Genomic DNA, 20652 nt, shown 5'->3' with positions numbered 1-20652 from the left:
ATTAACTAATTTATGAGGCCATAATGAAGACTCCAGCAAAGCATTCCAGCGGGGAAGCATGCAGGGAGTGTGGAAGTGCTTCATCAGCGTCGCAGATGCACAATGAAAGCGAGAGCTCCCCTGGCGGCCAGAAAAAGTTAAATAGCCTCTGTGTATGTCTGTATATGTTTGTATGTCAAAAATTGGCGTTGAATGTTTGCCATATATGTGTACACTGTAATCCGCCCTGAGTCCCCTGCGGGGTGAGAAGGGCAGAATATAAAAGCTGTAAATAAATAAATAATAAATTAATGAAACAGTAACAGAGGCTGAAAGCCAGCCTGCAAGCCTTTTGCAGTTATTGGTTTTAAAAAAGTATCCTTTTGGTCTAGAGACCGCCCTTTTTCCTGGGGATGAGATCTCCATGTTGGAAGGCTCTCCTGCCTTCTTTATTATAGAAAAAGCCTCAGATGTGCTGGTGGCCAAGAAATAGATGCTTATCCCAGCTCATCACATGTAAATTTCTGCTGGTTATGAAGTTTGCTATATTTATGGTGGAATCACCCCAACTGAGGGTTATTTTTGAGCTTAGCAGTTCAGATTCCCCAACAGTATATTTATGGTGGAATCACCCCAACTGAAGTTTATTTTTGAGCTTAGCAGTTCAGATTCTCCAACAGTATGTATTGATCTTGCTCATATGCAAACCTCAATAGCATACCCAAGTATTTTCAAGATAGAGTCTTGCTTATCCAACCTTTGCTCATCCAACGTTCAGTATTATCCAACACAGCCCATACTACAGAACGTTATCATGAACTGAACTTATTTTTCTTTCAATTTGTTGTAAAACATGATGTTTTGTTACTTCATTTGTAAAATCATAATGTAATTTGATGTTAAAAAGGCTTCTCCTTAATCCCTCCTTATTATCCAACATTTATAGAATCATAGAATCCTAGAGTTGGAAGAGACCTCATGGGCCATCCAGTCCAACCCCCTGCCAAGAAGCAGGAATATTGCATTCAAAATACCCCTGAGAGATGGCCATCCAGCCTCTGTTTAAAAGTGTCCAAAGGAGGAGCCTCCACCACACTCTGGGGCAGAGAGTTCCACTGCTGAACGGCTCTCACAGTCAGGAAATTCTTCCTAATGTTCAGATGGAATCTCCTTTCTTGTAGTTTGAAGCCACTGTTCCGTGTTCTAGTCTCTAGGGCATCAGAAAACAAGCTTGCTCCCTCCTCCCTGTGGCTTCCTATCACGTATTTATACATGACTATCATGTCTCCTCTCATTCTTCTCTTCTTCAGGCTAAACATGCCCAGTTCCTTAAGCCGCTCTTCATAGGGCTTGTTCTCCAGACCTTGATCATTTTAGTCACCCTCCTCTGGACACATTCCAGCTTGTCAATATCTCTTTTGAATTGTGGTGCCCAGAATTGGACACAATATTCCAGGTGTGGTCTAACCAAAGCGGAATAGAGCATGGGGAGCATGACTTCCCTAGATCTAGACACTATGCTCCTATTGATGCAGGCCAAAATCCCATTGGCTTTTTTTGCCGCCACATCACATTGCTGGCTCATGTTTAACTTGTTGTCCACGAGGACTCCAAGATCTTTTTCACACGTACTGCTCTCGAGCCAGGCATTCTCCCCCATTCCGTATCTTTGCATTTCGTTTTTTCTGCCTAAGTGGAGTATCTTGCATTTGTCACTGTTGAACTTCATTTTGTTAGTTTTGGCCATTCATCTCTCTAATCCGTTAAGACTGTTTTGAATTCTGCTCCTTCTTCTGGAGTATTGGCTCTCCCTCCCATTTTGGTGTCATTTGCAAACTTGATGATCATGCCTTCCAACCCATCATCTAAGTCATTAATAAAGATGTTGAACAGGACCGGGCCCAGGACGGAACCCTGCCGCTCTCCACTTGTCACTTCTTTCCAGGATGAAGAGGAAGCATTGGTGAGCACCCTCTGGGTTCGTCAATTTAACTAATTACTGATCCACCTCACCGTTGCTTATCCAGCGTTCTGCCGGCCCGCTTGGATAAGGGAGACTCTACTGTTCCTTCATGCTATGTCTGGTTCAATGGTACTCTGCACATTTTAGCTACCACACTGAATATACAGATTTAAAAACCAATCCTCCTTCACAATGAGGGCAGTGTAAGCATTATGCTTTTAACAAAGAATAGGAATGCACAAACAGCTTGGTGTATCATCACATGACTTTTTTTTTTTGATAATCATTTTTATTCATTATGGAAGAACCCCCACTAGTATTTACATAGTGCAAAAAGCAGTTATTATTTCCCCCAGAAAAGGATGGTAGACAGAATTATCCTTCATCAAAGGAGAACACAGACAAAACTTGTTCATGAAATAATTTCATAAATGATTTTCTATTTCAGACCTAAGTTTTGTGATTACTGGTGTACAGGTATCAAAGATGAACAGGCATTACTTTATTATAGCCTCTAAAATACATTAATCACATATGAACATTAATTGGGCTGTGCCAGCTATTTTGATCAGTTTTGAACAGTTAATTGTTTGCAATCGCATTAGACCTTTTCTTGTTTCTGCAAGATAAGACCGGGCATAAAGCTGTACAATTTCCATTTATGGCTTTGTTACTTTATATAAAAAAGGCTCAATGTTGAATTAGAGGATAAAATTCTGGTAAACGGACTGAAAATCTTGATTAGTTGGCACAATTTCATACACACACAAATTCTATGACCATTTCAGTAAACAGAAGCTTTCCCATACAGGACTCTTTGCCTCTGTGCTATTAAAATGTAAGTTTTCGGTTGAAGAAAGAGACTCAAAGCACCCCGTGTACATCCACCCACCCAAAGAACATGTCCCAGCATTTTGCCCACAATTCCCACAAGTGCATTAATCGAAAGAGTCATGCCTTACACTTTAAAATCAGGGAATCAAATACTATTTAATTCTGAAAAGAGATGCCATTCGAAATGTAAACCAGGGCTGGGAGGATAGGATGATACTGATAGGCTTTATTGGCTACCTTACACACATCTAGAATTAAATATTGTCTTAGCAACCTACCAACCCCAGACTCTAGTTTAATTTAAGTGCATTGGTTTACTTTGTGTTCCCATTTGCCACAGCTAGCTATTGTTATACAAATACTGGAGAGTCTTAAACTTTCCTTACACAAATCACCTCAACCAAGTCAAGGATTTTCTAATCTCACTGTACACTTCATCCCTTGCAACCAGCATCTTCTGCCAATGAACAGTAAAACTCATTAAATGGGTTTTCGAAAAAGCAAATATTATCCTGAACTTGTCCAAAATCTCCACCTATGTATAGTAACAGAACAGGTTTTTTTTCGGTGTCTGAGAATCTACTTTCTAAACAAAGGTGCTACTCAAACAGTGGTTCTCAACCTGTGGGTCCCCAAATGTTTTGGCCTACAACTCCCAGAAATCCTAAACAGCCTGGGATTTCTGGGAATTGAAGGACAAAACATCTGGGGACCCACAGGTTGGGAACCACTGTACTAAAACCTCAAGAACTGTCATGGAATTACAAAAAGGAACAAGAACACGAATGCTTACTTCAGAAGATGACAGAATCAAGCATCTCATTGCACTGCACCAGAACAACCTCTCTTCAATTCAGAACCAACTTCAAAGACATTAAGGACAACATTTGATTCTCATCTAGTCCTCCGCTTACCATAATGAACATTTTACAAAGCAAGCCTTCCTTCACTAATAATGTTCTATTTGCCCTGAGAAGAGTGGCTGCAGCTTGTCAACAGGAAAGTTGACCTTTGGTAAGAAAGCAGGAAGTAGAAGCAATGGAAAATTTGATGTACTTATACACATTATTAAAAATGGAAACGGGTCAAATACAAATGAAGGGGATTTTTTAAAGTACCTAATTAAGAATGATGTGACTTGCTAGCACTGAAAACAAGGTGGGGAAATAAATGCCATTTTCTGAATATTGAATATCCTTTTTAAAAGGGAGAACAGGTATCCTAACAAAACTTCAAAAACTTATCTTCTTAACATCATCCATATTCCCAAAAGCTACTTACATAAATACTCAAACTTGGGTTGTTGTGAGTTTTCTGGGCTGTCTGGCCATGTTCCAGAAGCATTATCTCCTGACGTTTCGCCTGCATCTATGGCAGGCATCCTCAGAGGTTGTGAGACCACACAACTGAGGATGCCTGCCATAGATGCAGGCAAATGTCAGGAGAGAATGCTTCTGGAACATTGCCAGACATCCCAAAAAAGTCACAACAACCCAGTGATTTCGGCCATGAAAGCCTTCGACAATACACTCAAACTTGGTTTTTCTGCTACATTCCTTAGCACAATGGTTCTCAACCTGTGGGTCCCCAGATGTTTTGGTCTTCAACTCCCAGAAATCCTAACAGTTGGTAAACAGGCTGGGATTTCTGGGAGTTGTAGGCCAAAACACCTGGGGACCCACAGGTTGAGAACCACTGCCTTAGCAGGTAACAATGTTACACTCTTAAAGACACTGAACCATATTTTTGTCTGTACAATATAAAAAGCAAATTCCGAACATGCTAAAGCTATTGGTCCCAAATAATTAAGTGAACAACTCACAATGATATCACTGGAAAGTCTATGCTGTCAAAAACTTGTCCTTTTGTACTGCCAATGAATTCTCCTACACTGGTCACTGGATAGGTATTTTTTTCACGCAGCTTATCTGATAATTCTGCAATGGTCAAAAGGGGAAAATTCAGACTCTAGACATACAAAAATTACAAGAAGTATTTCACTTAAGATATTAAAATGAAAGCAATCTGAATTTCCCCACTAAATCAATGGATTCTTTCACCTTACTGAGACACTGCAAACTGATGCAGAACATAGGGATCCCATTCTCAATGAGGACCAGATTTTCTGACACATTCCAACTCAAAGGAAGTGATGCTATGTGCTAATACATGACCCTCACACCTTCATTTCTCCCTTAAAAGACTCCTGTGTCCATTTCATTATTATCAATATCTGATTCTTATCCTTTCTGCATTTACATAATATATAATCATTCATATTAGCCATCCTGAGATAAAGTGAAAAAAAAAATCTAAGGAATAGTCAGAGAACTGGAAAACACTGGTTAAGGAAACCAAAACAATGAAAAGTTGCTATGGTTAATGGGCCCCAATGTTTAAGTAGTTCATTGGAAAGGAACCAATTTCTCTTTCCCAAAGTGCCTTGCCAAAGGATTTCAGCGGATCACAGCCAGCATCTCATGAGTGTCTTTCTGAAACACACATCTCCAGAGACCAATAAGCGGTCCTGGAAGTTAAAATGAATGGTTAATGCATATCTTCCTAACCCTTTTAGTCAGTAAGGATTCCAAATCTTGTTAAAGCCCATTAAAAAGATCCATTCTGGCTCAATCTCTGGGACACTATCACCCTGTAAGAAAAGGACAAAGCAAGGCTTGGTCACTCCAGCAGAAGAATTCTGAAATTATTGTTTTGAGAATAATTTTCCAATAAAAATGGTCATTTGCAAAGAGTATTCTTGTACAAAACGAGGCCTATTAACAGCTTATCATCATGTCCAGGAAAGATATAAATATAATTACACACACATGCACACACTCCTAGTTCTTAATGGAAAGAGTAATAAAGACGGCTACAAAAAAATATTTATGTAGTGAATTAAATACGCATATTAAATGTTACACAGTGCAAAATGCTGAGATGAAGCACACAAAGCAATGGCTGCAATCCTTACGACAGTTAGTTTTAAAATATTAAAGTTTCCTGAGTTTGTGCTTGAGTTTATGGTATATAATTTGAGTCCATAGGCGTCGTATCCAAGGAAGTGCTCACAGCAGGCTTCTGCTGGGCTTTACTTGAATGCTTCTCTGCTGTCCATTCCTCACTCTCAACGACTGACTCGACTTGCTCAGGAGTTTCTAGTTCTTCGTCCTCACTCTGCTCAGCGTTCTCATCCTCTCCGGCACTAAGGCTCTTCCCAAGCTGAAGCGTTTCCATAGTCCGTTGTGTCTCCGAGACCCAAGATTCAATTCTGCTGTTGAGCTGAACCTCTTCAGATATGGGTTCGTGGGTGTAGTCGTCCTCGTCCTCATCCTCTTCATCATCTTCCTCTTCAAGCATTCCCGGAACCAAGGTGCTGGTCGTACTTGTCATGGAGGAGTTCAAAATATCCCTGCAACTGCCGTCCAGCGATCCTGTATCCGTACTTTGCTGTGAGGCCCATTCCAGGTTGTCATCGGGCTTCGCTTCCTCTTTCCCGCTCGGTGCTTTCCCTTGAGCCGAGATGGTGACAACCCCAACAGCAGCTATAGAGAGCTCCTTATTAACAATAACCTTATTACTGTTGCCAGGCTTTTCTGGAACAGCACTCTTGCAAGAGGCTTCTCGCTCATTTTCAGAGGCTTCAAGTCCATCAGAGGTTTCCACCATACTCCTCCAATTTGTTTCTGGAGAGAAAAACGCAGAAATGTTTGAGAAGGGTTTATAAACAGAATATGAGGAATAGCTTTTTAAAAATTATTTTATATAAATACAGTTACTTAAAAATGGGTGTTGTTCCAGCCCATAATGACAAGCATATAGTTGCAGGATGCAGCTCCAAGGACTGCTACTGCAGCCATTTTAATTCTGATCTATTAATCTATCTTGCATTGTCTTTACTGTTATTTTTCTAAATGTGAACCACCCATACAACTAACTGGGTTTTTTCGTGTCAACTTATTATTTATTTATTCTATTTATATCCCACCTTTCTCTACTCTACTTTCTCTACTAGAGAGGGGGCCAGTGGTCAGTTCCATCTTGTCTCCTGCATATGCCATCAGTTAGGGACCCCTCCCTCCAGCACCAACTGCCGCTCTGGGCCAGAATGAAGAGAGAAGGGGCCAGAGGACAGTCCCATCTTGTCTCCTGTATATGTCATCAGTTGGGGACCCCAGCACCAACTGCCTTTCTGAGCCAGAGTGAGAGGGCGGGGGGGGGGGGCAGGGACAGTTCTACCTTGTCTCCTGTGTTATGCTAATAATATAATATAATATTATTTTGTGTGTGTGTGTGTGTGTGTGTGTGTGTGTGTGTGTGTGTGTATATATATATATATATATATATATATATATATATATAGTAAGCTGCTCTGAGTCCCCTTCAGGGTGAGAAGGGCAGCATATAAATGACGTAAATAAATAAAATAAATGCTCTGAAGGGAACTCAAGGCAGCTTTACATATAGGCAACTATTCCTTTCCTTTGGACAACATACAATTAAAATACATTTAAGGTAAAATTTTAAAACTAAATGCACATTAAAACATATAAAACATTGCATTCCCTATTAAAATCACGCCATCCACAGTCATAATCCAGGTCCGTTCCAAAAATCATTGCACATGTTCCGTAGCTATTATTGCACTATAGTTAATCTCCAAAGGCTTGGTCCCAGAACCATGTTTTTACTTTCTTTTTTGAAGGTCAGGAGGGAGGGGGCTGACCTATTTCGCTGGGTAGGGTGTCCCATAGCCGAAGGGTCACCACTGAGCAGGCCCTGTCTCTTGTTCCCACCAGTTGCGTCTGCGAAGAAGGCTGGACAGAGACCAGGGCCTCTCCAAACGATCTTAACCTCCGAGGTGGTTCATAGGAGGGGACTTGAGAAACTGCAAGTCACTTCTGTTGTGTGGGAATTGGCCGTCTGCAAGGATGCTGCCCAAGGGATTCCTGCATGTTTTACCATCCTGTGGGAGGCTTCTCTCATGTCCCCGCATGGGATATTGGAGCTGACAAATGGGAGCTCACCCATTCCTCCAATTCGAACCGCTGACCTTTTGGTCAGCGGTTCAGCCAGCACAGGGTTTAATCCATTGTGCCACCAGGAGCTCCACTAATTGGATGAAGAGTATAATATAAATGCATGAAATCAAATAAACAGAGCAGGCAATGTCTTTTGGCAAGAACAGGATATTATCTACTGCTGTGCTAAGACCTATTTCATAATACAGGAGTATTCTGGAATAGGGGACTAATCAATCAATTTTATTAATGCTCCAACAAATGGTCATATGCATTTACACCGACAAAAACAACATCGAACAAATGTGTATACAAAATACTGTAAAATCCAACCGAATAATCTAAATAAACAATGAGCATCCAACACACTTATACTTAGAGGAATGGAGATATTTATAGCTGAGTTGAACATGGAAATGATCTATGACCTTTTCACACTATGTGCTACGACCTCAATTTTCATGCCATGGCAACAACCTAAAGAATGATGGGCTTTGAGCAGGATCAGGGATTACAGCACTTTGGCTAAGAATTCCAAATACCCCTTCCTAAACAACAAAACCTAGCATTCCCCAAAATCCAACATGCTAGGACACAGAATAATGGCAAATAATTCTACAGTTAAAAAACACACCAAAACAATCAAAAAGAGCAGAGAATGAAGGAATTTCCAATCTACTTCTAGTGGAATCGGCATCATTTTGATGCCCCTCTACTTACCATATTCTTTCTCATTCACTTCTGAAATGGGCTCCGAAATAACACTGCAAAATGAAATGGCACTCGCTGCGGAAGGGTTCCGGGAGTGGCCCATGTGGTGGGGGACTTTCTTCACGTTCTTCAAGGCTTCTTCCTGCTCTTGTTCCATGGCTGCCACCATGTCACGGTAGGCTTTCCTGGCCTCCTCCGTCAGTGAAACCAATTTATTGAAGAGGTTCTACAAGAGAAGATTCCATTGAGATGAAAACAATTCTGAGAGAATGCTCTGCTTCCTGCAATTTGAAAGTTGCGTGCTTCACACTCTACGTTCACTGGGCAAATATGCCTCAAAAGACTATCTGCCTTACACTATAGAATCATAGAGGTGGAAGAAACTTCATAGGTCATCCAGTCCAGCCCCCTCCCAAGGAGCAGGAAAATCACATTCAAAGCATCCCCCATAGATGGCCATCCAGCTTCAGTTTAAAAGCCTCCAAAGAAGGAGCCTCCACCACACTCCGGAGCAGAGAGTTCCACGGCTGAACAGTTCTCACAGGAAGTTCTTCCTAATGTTCAAGTGAAATCTCCTTTCCTGTAGTTTGAAGCCATTGTTCCATTGTGTCCTTTTCTCCAGGGCAACAGAAAAAAAGCTTGCTCCCTCCTCCCTATGACTTCCCATCACACCTTGAAACATGGACGTCATCATGTCTCCTCTCAGCTTTCTCTTCTGCAGGCTAAACATGCCCAGTTCTTTAAGCCGCTCCTCATAGGGTTTGTTCCCCAGACCCTCGATCATTTTAGCCACCCTCCTTGGACACATTACATCTTGCCAACATCTCCCTTCAATTGTGCTGCCCAGAATTGGACACAGTGTGATTCCATGTGGGGTCTGACCAAGGCAGAATAGAGGGGGAGCACGACTTCCCTGGATCTAACCACTACACTACTATTTATGCAGGCAAAAATTCCACTGGCTTTTTTAGCTACATCATGACATTGTTGGCTTATGTTTATTTTGTTATCCACGAGGACTCTGAGATATTTTTCACACGTACTGCTGTCGAGCCAGGCATTGTCCCCCATTCTCTATATTTGCATTTCATTGTTTTTCTGCCTAAGTGGAGTATTTGTTCCTGTTGAACTTCATTTTGTTAGTTTTGGCCAATCAATTCTCCAATCCGTTAAGATTGTTTTGAATTCTGCTCCTTCTTCTGGAGTATTGACTCTCCCTCCCATTTTGGTGTCATCTGCAAACTTGATCATCATGCCATCATCTAAGTCATTAATAAACATGTTGAACAGGACTGGGCCCAGGATGGAACCCTGCTGATGGCACTCCACTTGTCACTTCTTTCCAGGATGAAGAGGAAGCACTGAGGAGAATCACACTCTGGGTTTGTTCACTTAACCAATTACAAATCCACCTAATCGTAGTTTTGCCTAGCCCATATTGGACTAGTTTGTTCACCAGAAGGTCATGGGGGACCCTGTTGAAGGCCTTGCTGAAATCCAGATTCTCTACATCCCCAGTGTTCCCTGCATCTACCCAGCAAGGATTGTTAGAAATGAAGGAAGAGCCACCGTTTGTGGCAAATTAACATTTAGTCAGCCGCCCTGAGTGCCTTTGTGGCCAATTCTCTAAATAAATATAATGAACCAAATAAATTCTCATTCTGCAACTAAAAGATTTGAACACAATCATTCAGAAGGAAAGAGTTGCAATGGCAGCAGTTTGACCTGTGTCCAGAATCTGGGAACTAATTAGCTGGGTGCCCAATAGCTAGTATTATAAATGGTGGGAATATGAGATTACCATTTTGCGCTCCCAGAGATTTCTGAACACAGCTTTTAATTCATGAATTATTCTTATGGAAGCAAAAACCATTTTAATTTTTGGAACAGATGAAATTCTAGTGCAAATTAACATAATCTGTGCTAAAAAGAAACAAACTTCTTTTGATTACATTTCAATTACGGAGGTTGGCTTGACGTTTCAGATATTTGTGTCCTGCACTGCATGACAAAAGTACAATAAAATGAAGAGTCTCTTGGCTGACTGGGAAGAATTCATTAAATATTAAGCGCAATGACTCATAATGTTTTTACAAAACAGAAACAGAGCCAGTTTAACAGTATCCAAACAGTCCTGGTTCTCACTCTAATGCCTGTTCTAATTATAAGAAAAGATACTCATTTGAAATTGAGTATAGATCTCATCCAAACGTCAACAATGTCTTGCTTTCAAAGAGACTTCTCGAGTAAACTGTTTTATGAAAGTGCAAGCAGGAAGGTCAGCTGCTGTCCTCTCCTTTTTGCCTTGTCTCTTACTCGTGTTGTATTTTGAAATGGTCATATGACTGGCCAAATAAATAACTAAATAAATATTATTATTATAAATCCCAATGCAGAACAAGGCAATTTTTTTATGTGCCAGGAGCTACTTTTTTTTTTGTCATGTCAGGAGCGACTTGAGAAACTGCAAGTCGCTTCTGGTGTGAGAGAACTGGCCGTCTGCAAGGACGTTGCCCAGGAGATGCCCAGATGTGTTACTATCCTGTGGGAGGCTTCTCTCATGTTCCCTGCATGGGAAGCTGGAGCTGACAGGTGGGATCTCACTCTGCTCTCCAGATTTGAACCACCGACTTTTCAGTCAGCAGTCCTGCCGGCACAAGGGCTTAACCCATTGTGTCTCCAGGGGCTCTATAACAAGGTCATTAATTAAAATGCATCACATTTGTGCTATGATTATGCTGAAATATCAATAACGTATACCAGAAAGACGGAGTTGAATTATACATGCTTACCTCAGCACCGGAATAATTGAAGATGCCCACCACGCTGACAGGGACCAGCTTGTTCACGCAACGGCCAAGTGCTTTGCGTCCGAGCGCAAAGACAAAAGGGATTTCTTGCTCTCGTGCCATGGCTATGACGTTGTACAGAGCTTCATCTAATCCACCTTGGTTTAGGCCAGGAAAGACAACAGGGGACAATTAAGTGTGAACAAAAAAAAACCCCTCTCATAACTAGCGAAGTAATATTTAAATCAATTAACCTTTTGTCACTGTTCAAATATTTAAATCGAAGCATGACAGAATTGTACATATCCAGAACACACTGGAAGCCCCTTTACACAGCATGGTGTTGTTTAGGCATGAATGGGGAAAGTGTGCCGTTTTACGGCCATTTGGCCATTTTTATAGCCCACGTATGCCTTGAAGCAACCCTGGGGAGGTCCCCAAAGATCACCAGAAAACACATATTTCTGATAGTCTTAGGAACCCCTTTGGCAGAGAAAGCCGAAGATCTCTCTGCCTGTTCTTCTCTTCCTTTTTGGAGACAGACGGCAAATCTGGGCGGCTTCACAACAGATATTCATTCAATGCCAACAACAGTAATAAATGATAAAAGCAATTAAAACAATTCATTAATGCTTTAAAATTACTAAAACATTGTTTAAGGTCACGCAGGTTTGAAATCATAGTCCATTGTCATTCTCACAAATTGAGTCTCATTCACATGAAAATGTGACTCTATTTCCTGTGCTGGTCAATGACCAAAATAAATGATTTTATTTTATTTGAGTCTCATTCCAAAGGGCTGCCTGTATTGTTCAAATGCTCGGTCCCATAACCAGGTTTTGAGTTTTATTCTAAAGGACAAGAGGGAAGGGGCCAATCTAACGTCACGGGGTAGAGAGTTCCACAGATGAGGGGCCACTACTGAGAAGGCCCTGTCTCTCATCTCCGTCAGTTGCATATACAAGGATGTTATAACGAGAGCAGGGCCTCTCCCGTTGATCTTAGACTTCGTAATGGTTCATAGCAGGAGATACGTTCAGACAGCTAAGCTGGGCCAGAACCATTCAGGGCTTTATAGGCTGAGGCAAGCACTTTTAATTGTGCTTGGTAGCATATTGGCAGCCAGTGGAAATGGCGTAGCAGTGGGGTTGTATGAGCTCTGTATGCTGCTCTGGCAAGCAACCTGGCTGCCATCCATTGGACTAGTTGGAGCTTCAGAGCAGTCTTCAAGGGCAACTCCACGTAGAGTGCATTGCAGTAATCTATTCGGGATGTAACGAGAGCATGGACCACCGTATAACCGTATAACCGTATAACCTTGACTCAAGCAAGTATAAGCCGAGGGAGCCTTTTCAGCCTAAAAAAAGGGCTGAAAAACCCAGCTTATACTCCAATATATGTGGTAACTTCTTTTAAAACTTCCCAAGGAACGGGTGCAACTGACACACAAGTTTTAATTGTAGGTGAACTGTAAATCCCAGCAACTACAACTCCCAAACATCAAGGCAGGAAGAAGCAAGACTTTGAAGCTGTAAGACCATTCAATGCTAATCAAGTAAATAAAGAACAATACTAAAAAAAAACAGGGGAATTCCAGGCATTAATCAACCAAGGCCAGCTAATACCTCTCAACAAGGGCAGGAACCAGCCAGGATTTGAAGCTGCAAAGCCATTCAATACTAATCAAGGTGGCCTTTTGCAACATTCACACTTGCCTCAAGCCGACAAGGATTCTTTCTCCCACCCTAGACAAATGACTGGGTTGCTGTACGTTTTTCGGGCTATATGTCCATATTCCAGACATTTCTCCCACATCTATGGTAGGCATCCTCAGAGGTTATGAGGTTATGTTGGAAACTAGGAAAATTGGGTTTATATATCTGTGGAATGTCCCGGGTGTCATGGTAGTTGTTAAGAGTGACCATGAAAATGAACAAACTCTGGCTACCAGTATTAAAAAAAACCCTCTAAAATCAGGACAGTAAATAAAGAGCAACACTAAAAAAACAGGGGAATTCAACACAGACAAGAGTTTTTTCCCTCACCCTGGACATTCCACAGGTATATAAACCTCACCTGCCTAGTTTCCAACAGACCTCAAAACCTCTAAGGATGTCTGCCATAGATGTGGGTGAAACGTCAGGACAGAATGCTTCTGGAACATGGCCAGAAAACTCAGAGTAACCCAGCTTCCACACGAAGATACAAAACCAGGTTTCTCCTCCATTCATACCTTTGGACTGGATTTTCTCACAGTTGGGAGAAATGATGACACACTTGATCTTGCTTAACTTCATATGCTTCGTCACTTCACGGAGACCCATCACAAGCCTCCTCTTAGCTTTAGCTCTCATGGGGTCCTTTTGGTAAATTTGTTCCTGGAAACTGACCAGCTCTTGTAGCAAGAGAGTCACACATTCATCTATCTCTTTGCTCAGAACCTGATTGCAGTATCTGTGAATTCAGAAGGGAAATCAGAATAAGGAAAAATGGTATTGCCTCCCATTTAATTACAAGAACCCACCGTCCAAGCTAACCGTTGATTGCTAGATCATTTGCCATAACTGAGGTGCGTTTTCAAGCTACCCTAGTTGCCCTTTCATAAAATTATTTCTATGCCGATGGAAAATTGCAGGAGGATAATTCTGTCAAAGGTGGCAGACCACAAAGGGCATGCTCTATGCCTTAGCAAACATTTATCAGGTTGTGTGACAATTTTCAATCTCAAATGACCCTGTTGGTGTTCACCCCTTAAATCCTAAACAGGATGAACACTTCATATTTTAGAGGGAATTTAAATGTAAAGGGCAAAAACAGAAGGATTATTTCCTAAAGTAAAATATAGAAAGTCAAATCAAACCGACTTATTTGTAGTCCTTCATACAAAAATTACATTAATTGAAGCATCAGTAGGTTAAATGTTTTTGAGTATTTACATAAACGGTAATTTAAGAGAAGTCTGTCCAACTCTGATGAAACCATTATTCTAAACTTCTTCAATGTAAATATGCTTATATATCCTTCCAATAATAATAAAGAGAGTAAAATAATAAATGTAATAAAATAATAATCGAATAAAATAATACATGTAATAATAATAGAGTAATAATAATTAATGCAATTATTATATTATTATTATTAATAATAATAAATGGAATGACTAAATGATGGAATTGGACAATGTTTTAATAAGGAGACGCTAATGATGTTGGTTTTATTGTTTCTGTTGTGGTTTTATATTGTTTTAATGTGTTAATTTGTATTTTGATATTATGTGTACTGACTTGTTGTAAACTTCCTTGAGTTGCCGACAGGCTGAGAAAGGTGGTATACAAATACAGTAAATAAATAAATAAATAAATATGTAATAATAATAATAATAATAAATCCCAGGTGACCGCAGGATTGAAGAGAAACAATTGGAAAAGCTGACACAATATGAGGATTTATAGATCGAACTGCAAAGACTCTGCACAAGCCAGTCAAGGTGGGCCCAGTGGTGATCGGCAGACTGGGTGCAGTGCCTAAAGACTTTGGCCTGCACTTAAACACAACTGGCGCTGACAAAATTACCATCTGCCAGCTGCAAAAAGCCACTTTACTGAGATCTGCACACATTATTCTCTGATACATCACACAGCCCTAGACACTTGGGAAGTGTCCGATGTGTGATCCAATAGAACAGCCAGCAAAGTGATCTTGTTTGCTGTGGATTCATCTTGTTGTGTTTCAAATAATAATAAATAGAGTAAAATAATGTAATAATAAAATAAAATGAATGTAATAATAAATAGAATAAAATAATAAATGTAATAATAATAGAGCAAAATAGTAAATGTAATAACAATAATAGAGCAAAATAGTAAATGTAATAACAATAATAGAGCAAAATAATAAATGTAATGCTAATAATAACAGAGTAAAATAATGTAACTAATAATAATAAATAGTGTAAAATAATAAATGTAATAACAAAATAATAATAACGGAGTAAAATAATAAATAACCTTGACACGAGTATACCCGAGGGGGCCTTTTCAGCCTAAAAAAAGAGATGAAAACCTCGGCTTATACTCAAGTATATATGATAACTTCTTTAAAAAGTTCTTACTCTCTGAATCTCTTGCTGTGAATTTTAGTGATAGTAGAAGATGCCATGGGACTCCCTATCCCTGAACTTGCTGGTGAACCTTGGGACACCGGAGTCATGCAATATGGAGAATTCTGGCTTGCTGGAGAGAGGGAGGTATCACTTGGTACACTCAGGCCAGGTTCTGCAACAGAAAAACAACCACACATAAATAACAATAAATAACTATTGCACCCAGGAGATCTACAAAGGGTCGCTGGACTGTGATCTTTTTAAAAAAAGTATTGTGAGTCCCAGTTTTGAGAGCAAGTATAGAATTCAAATAAGCAAACAAATAATTATTCTTCTTCACACTCCCACCACAATACACTTAAAACAGGAAACTACAGTTGAGGACAGTTCCATCTTGTCTCCTGTGCTTTACTAATAATATAATATAATATAATTATTATAATGTAATGCAATATAATACTACTACTACTACTACTAATAATAATAATACAATATTATAATTATATATTTTATATTACATGTAATATTACTAATAATATTACAATATAATGGTGTAGTAGTTTGTTTGAGTTTGTCAGTGGGAGCACAACTGCCACTTGAGCTCAGGCCCTGGCTTATATAGGTTCATTAATGACTTAGATGAAGGGTTAGAAGGCATGATCATCAAGTTTGCAGACGACACCAAATTGAGAGGGAGAGCCAATACTCCAGAGGACAGGAGGAGGATTCAAAACGATCTTGACATATTAGAGAGATGGGCCAAAACTAACAAAATGAAGTTCAACAGTGACAAATGCAAGATACTCCATTTAGATAGAAAAAAATGAAATGCAAAGATACAGAATGGGGGACGCTTGGCTCAAGAGCAGTATGTGTGAAAAAGATCTTAAGAGTCCTCAATGCACAAGCTGAGTGACATTCTAACCTTCTTGTGATGCAAGTTCTTCCGACTGGTTAGGAGTCAGGTTCAGATCAACCTCCTGTTCTTCATCAGCTCCAACAACAGTATGGTCCACAGATAAGCGTCCTTTCTTTTCTTCTCTCTCTTTCAAGATAATCTGAAATAAACCCAATGTTGTGAACAATTGATTTCTTATTTGCGTTTATATCTTGTTTCTTTGTTTCAAAAGGTCAAGTCTTTGCCTTTGCTCCCCGTGCAAACCTAAAACATGGGGGACTGTGTTCTGGAAACTGAAAAAAGAGACAGCAAGTATCTGTGCTATTCTTAAAAAGCCAGAACAAGTAATTAGCTCATGACTAAAAAAAACCCCCGAAAAATAGTGCAAACGTCAGAAATAGCATGACATGTAAAAGTTAATTGGCTGAACATTGGACAAGTATATGGGGAATGGCAAAGATCTCGGAAATGAGAGCCGATTTCCCAAGATGTCAGCATAATCAAGGGATGAATTCTGAAACCTAGACACCCTGTGTTTACCAATAAATAAGGGGTGGGGAGCTACAGGGAGCCGCAGCAGCACAATGGGTTAAACCCTTGTGCCAACTGAACTGCTGACCTGAAGGTCAGTGGTTCAAATCCGTGATACGGGATGAGCTCCCATCTGTCAGCTCCAGCTTCCCATGCAGGGACATGAGAGAGGCCTCCCTGCAGATGGCCAATTCTCTTGCACCAGAAGCAACTTGCAATTTCTCAGGTTGCTTCTGACATGATAAAATAAAAGCTGAAGGGAGGGCCAAGATTAGGATTTCCTCCTCGAACACCCCTCAAAATACAAGGACACATCTATGGCATAACAGAAGTAAAGTTAGGAGCCACATGCAGCTTGTGGAAACTGTCTCATTCCACACCGGAGATAGGCAAAGTCCAGCCCAAATGAAGCCCCTCAGGGGGGGAAATGCTCAAAAATGTATCCCCAAACCCTCTAAGGCAGTGGTTCTCAACATGTGGGTCCCCAGATGTTTTGGCCTTCAATTCCCAGAAATCCTAAAAAATCCTGGTAAACCGGCTGAGATTTCTGGGAGTTGTAGGCCAAAACACCTGGGGACCCACAGGTTGTGAACCACTGCTCTAAGGACATGAGGAGCTTTTTTGTCACATATGGAGCCCCTTTTGGGCAACTCAAGAACTCTTCCAATTCGATGAGTCTATGAAATCTTTTTTTTTTGTAATGCCTTCTATGGGATGTAGGGTTCATTCCCACCATATTTGGACCCATTCTTTGAAGTTAAGAAAGGTCTTCTTTGAAACACTTCCTGCTTCCTAAAAAAGGTGTCACCTGAACCCGAACTTCTGGGAAGATACAAAACAAGGTAAGAACATTATCCTGGTCCCCTAAAGTATGAGGGGCATTTTTTTAAAAAAGATGTATTTATCTTTGTGGGTACTGGTATGGAAGGAAGTGTGGGCCCTCAAGCACTCCTGGGACGTCTAAAGTGGTGCCTATCTATCCATAGTTGCTCAGTCCTGTTCACTGTAACTGCATATAGAGCAGGCAGGGGCAAACTTCGGCCCTACAGGTGTTTTGGACTTCAACTCCCACAATTCCGAAGAGCCTCAGGCCCCTTTATTTCCTTTCCTTTTCCACTTAAGTGGCTGAGGGGTAAAAGAAAGTGGTCTGAGGCTGTTAGGAATCATGGGAGTTGAAGTTCAGAACACCTGGAGGGCTAAAGTTTGTCCATGCCCGATATAAAGGGTTAATTTCACACTCTCCATCACCATCAGGTGTGATCACCAGATCTTCCTCTGCCACCAAGACCCAAGATTCATGATTTCTACTGCCATACTTTAAAGGCCATATTATGAAAATGATGCAATATTTAAAGGCAGTTTACCTTTTTAAGTGCTGTCGGACGCTTCAGCTTTGAAAGCTCTCGTTCCTTTCCTCGTTTCACTTTTGGGGCCGTGGAATCTAAAGGGTTCAGGCAACCCACAGATGGCTGCCCCTTTCCTAATGATTTCCGGTTGGTGGATTCTTTGGTGTGAAAAGGAGCAGCGTTGCCAACTGTACAGGAACAGGATAGAATAAGAGCTGAGTGGTGCTGCCAAAAGAAAACTGGCGTTCTCAAGTTTTTCCTTACTGATCAGTTATCAGTGGAAAAACCTTTTCCTTTGTTGGAACACAATGACAGGAAAGTTACACAATGGAATAGTTCTGCATCCAGATGGTTTTAACTAATCTTTAATTTAACCTTATGTAGAAAAACAGAATAATAGAATACACACTGGCCGTAAAAAAAAGTAAACATTATCTCAGTTTGCAGCTTCATTTAGAAACCAAAGCTGATGATATCTGTGCGTATTCAGGAGAAGACCTACAAGCCACTATAAACGAGCAGGCGTTCAGTTAACTCAGTGCAATAAGTGTAATGATTGAAGGACTGGCAATCTGGACGACGAAACTGGATCACGATTTTAGTCAAGAGATGAATTGGATTGTTTATTGATATATGTATTGTGGATTATGTTTTTATGCTTTTAAACTGTATACTGTTGTTTGTTATAAGTTGTTGTAAACCGCGTTGAGTCGCCGGTTAGGCTGAGAAACGGCGGTATACAAGTATAGCAAATAAATAAATAAATAAATAAATAAATAAATAAACACCTTCGCAGAAGCATACAAGAAGCTCGGCCTGTCAATGAACATCAAGAAAACCAAAATGCTCTTCCAACGGTCACCAGCCACCTCTCCACAAAGATCAGCATTGACACTGAAATACAACACCGCCTGAGCTCTGCGAGTGAAGAATTTTTCTGAATGAAGCAGAGTGTGTTTGAGGATCAGGACAACCGTAGGGAGAGCAAGGTTTATAAAGCTACTGTCCCCCTAACCCTGCTATACATCTATGAAACGTGAACTGTCTACAGATGTCATACTCAACTCCTAGAACGATTCCATCAGTGTTGCATCTGAAAAATCCTGCAAATTTCTTGGGAAGACAGGCGGACAAATGTCAGCGTGCTGGGAGAAGCAAAGACCACCAGAACCGAAGCAATGCTCCTACGCCATCAACTCCGCTTGACTGGCCATCTTGTTTGAATGCCCAATCACTGTCTCCCAAAGCAGTTACTCAACTCCCAACTCAAGGATGGGAAACGTAATGTTGGTGGACAGGCAAAGAGATTTAAAGGTGGGCTTAAAGCCAACCTTAAAAATGGTGGCGTAGACACTGAGAACTGGGAAGCCCTGGCCCTTGAGCACTTGAACTGGGGGTCAGCTGTGACCAGGAGTGCTGCAGAATTCAAAGAGGCACAAATGGAGGGAGAAAGGGAGAAATGTGCCAAGAAGAAGGCATGTCAAGTCAACCCTGACCGGGACCACCTTCCACCTGGAAACCGATGACCTCACTGCGGGAGAACATGTGGAGTAAGTACAGAGCTCCACAGTAACCTACAGACTCACAGCCAAGAAACTGCACTTGGAGGACCATCATCATCAAGCTACAAGGGATAGCCTAATCCAGTGGTTCTCAACCTAAGGGTTCCCAGCTGTTTTGGCCTTCAACTCCCAAAAATCCTAATAGCTGAAAAACTAGCTGGGATTTCTGGGAGTTGTAAGCTAAAACACCAGGGGACCCACAGATTGAGAACCGCTGGCCTAATCAATAACAATAATAATAATAATAATAATAACAACTTTATTTATATTCCGCTCTATCTCCCCAAAGGGACTCAGGGTGGATTCCAAACATAAAAGGCAAATATTCAATCAAATCAAAGAAAGCAAAGAACTAGAAACCACTTTTGAAATTTTGAGCCACTCCTTAGCGAGCCATATTTGACACTAAGGGGTCAAACAAATTGGGATATGGAGCAAGAGTCTCCCTGAGTTCTAGTTGAGTATACCAAAGGTTTTTTTTCTCCAATTTCCAACAACCACTGTCTTCAAAACAAATGTTTCACTGCTACCCAAAACTGCTTCTGACTGGATCAGAAAGGCACAAGCAAAATAATCCTCAGAGGGAAAGATGAATTCTTTTTTTGAAAATGCAAACTCATTCCAAATAATTAAGTGCTGAAGGCAATCAAAGTGCTTATTTCATTAACACTAGGCAATTTACATAACATTTCCAGCAAGCAACCAAGTGCACCAGATTGCGTTTTCCTTTTATTTAGAAGGCCAGTCACATAGTAAATTACACAGTTCTTTAGGAAACGGTTAAAATCTCTTTCTTTCATTGAAGATACAGAGCTAGCAGCACTAAACAAAGAGCAAGTTGCTAGAATGATCGGGGATCTGGCAGCGTGGCGCTAAATGCTGTGGAAAGAACAATTCCCTGCTCCCAATGTTTTCA

At 40.7% G+C, this 20652-nt stretch overlaps 1 protein-coding gene across 3 annotated transcripts in view; it reads right to left on the bottom strand.

Annotated features, from left to right (window-relative positions):
- Positions 1-5643: 5643 nt before the first annotated feature.
- SECISBP2L (SECIS binding protein 2 like) overlaps positions 5644-20652 on the bottom strand; it is a 47804-nt gene continuing 32795 nt past the window's right edge. For all 3 annotated transcript variants that reach the window (XM_060755310.2, XM_060755308.2, XM_060755309.2), the window contains 7 exons: positions 18193-18362; positions 16325-16457; positions 15409-15571; positions 13531-13751; positions 11301-11455; positions 8518-8734; positions 5644-6462 (listed from right to left, as the gene is read on the bottom strand). In XM_060755310.2, the coding sequence (XP_060611293.2) occupies positions 5798-6462; positions 8518-8734; positions 11301-11455; positions 13531-13751; positions 15409-15571; positions 16325-16457; positions 18193-18362 (1724 nt within the window). In that variant the 3' untranslated portion in view covers positions 5644-5797. The remainder of the gene's footprint in view (positions 6463-8517; positions 8735-11300; positions 11456-13530; positions 13752-15408; positions 15572-16324; positions 16458-18192; positions 18363-20652) is intronic.

The sequence above is a fragment of the Anolis sagrei genome, chromosome 9, assembly GCF_037176765.1.
Source record: "Anolis sagrei isolate rAnoSag1 chromosome 9, rAnoSag1.mat, whole genome shotgun sequence".
In the NCBI taxonomy this organism is placed as follows: domain Eukaryota; kingdom Metazoa; phylum Chordata; class Lepidosauria; order Squamata; family Dactyloidae; genus Anolis; species Anolis sagrei.
Note: the sequence above shows the minus strand (reverse complement) of the source record. Positions and strands in the feature narration are given on the sequence as shown.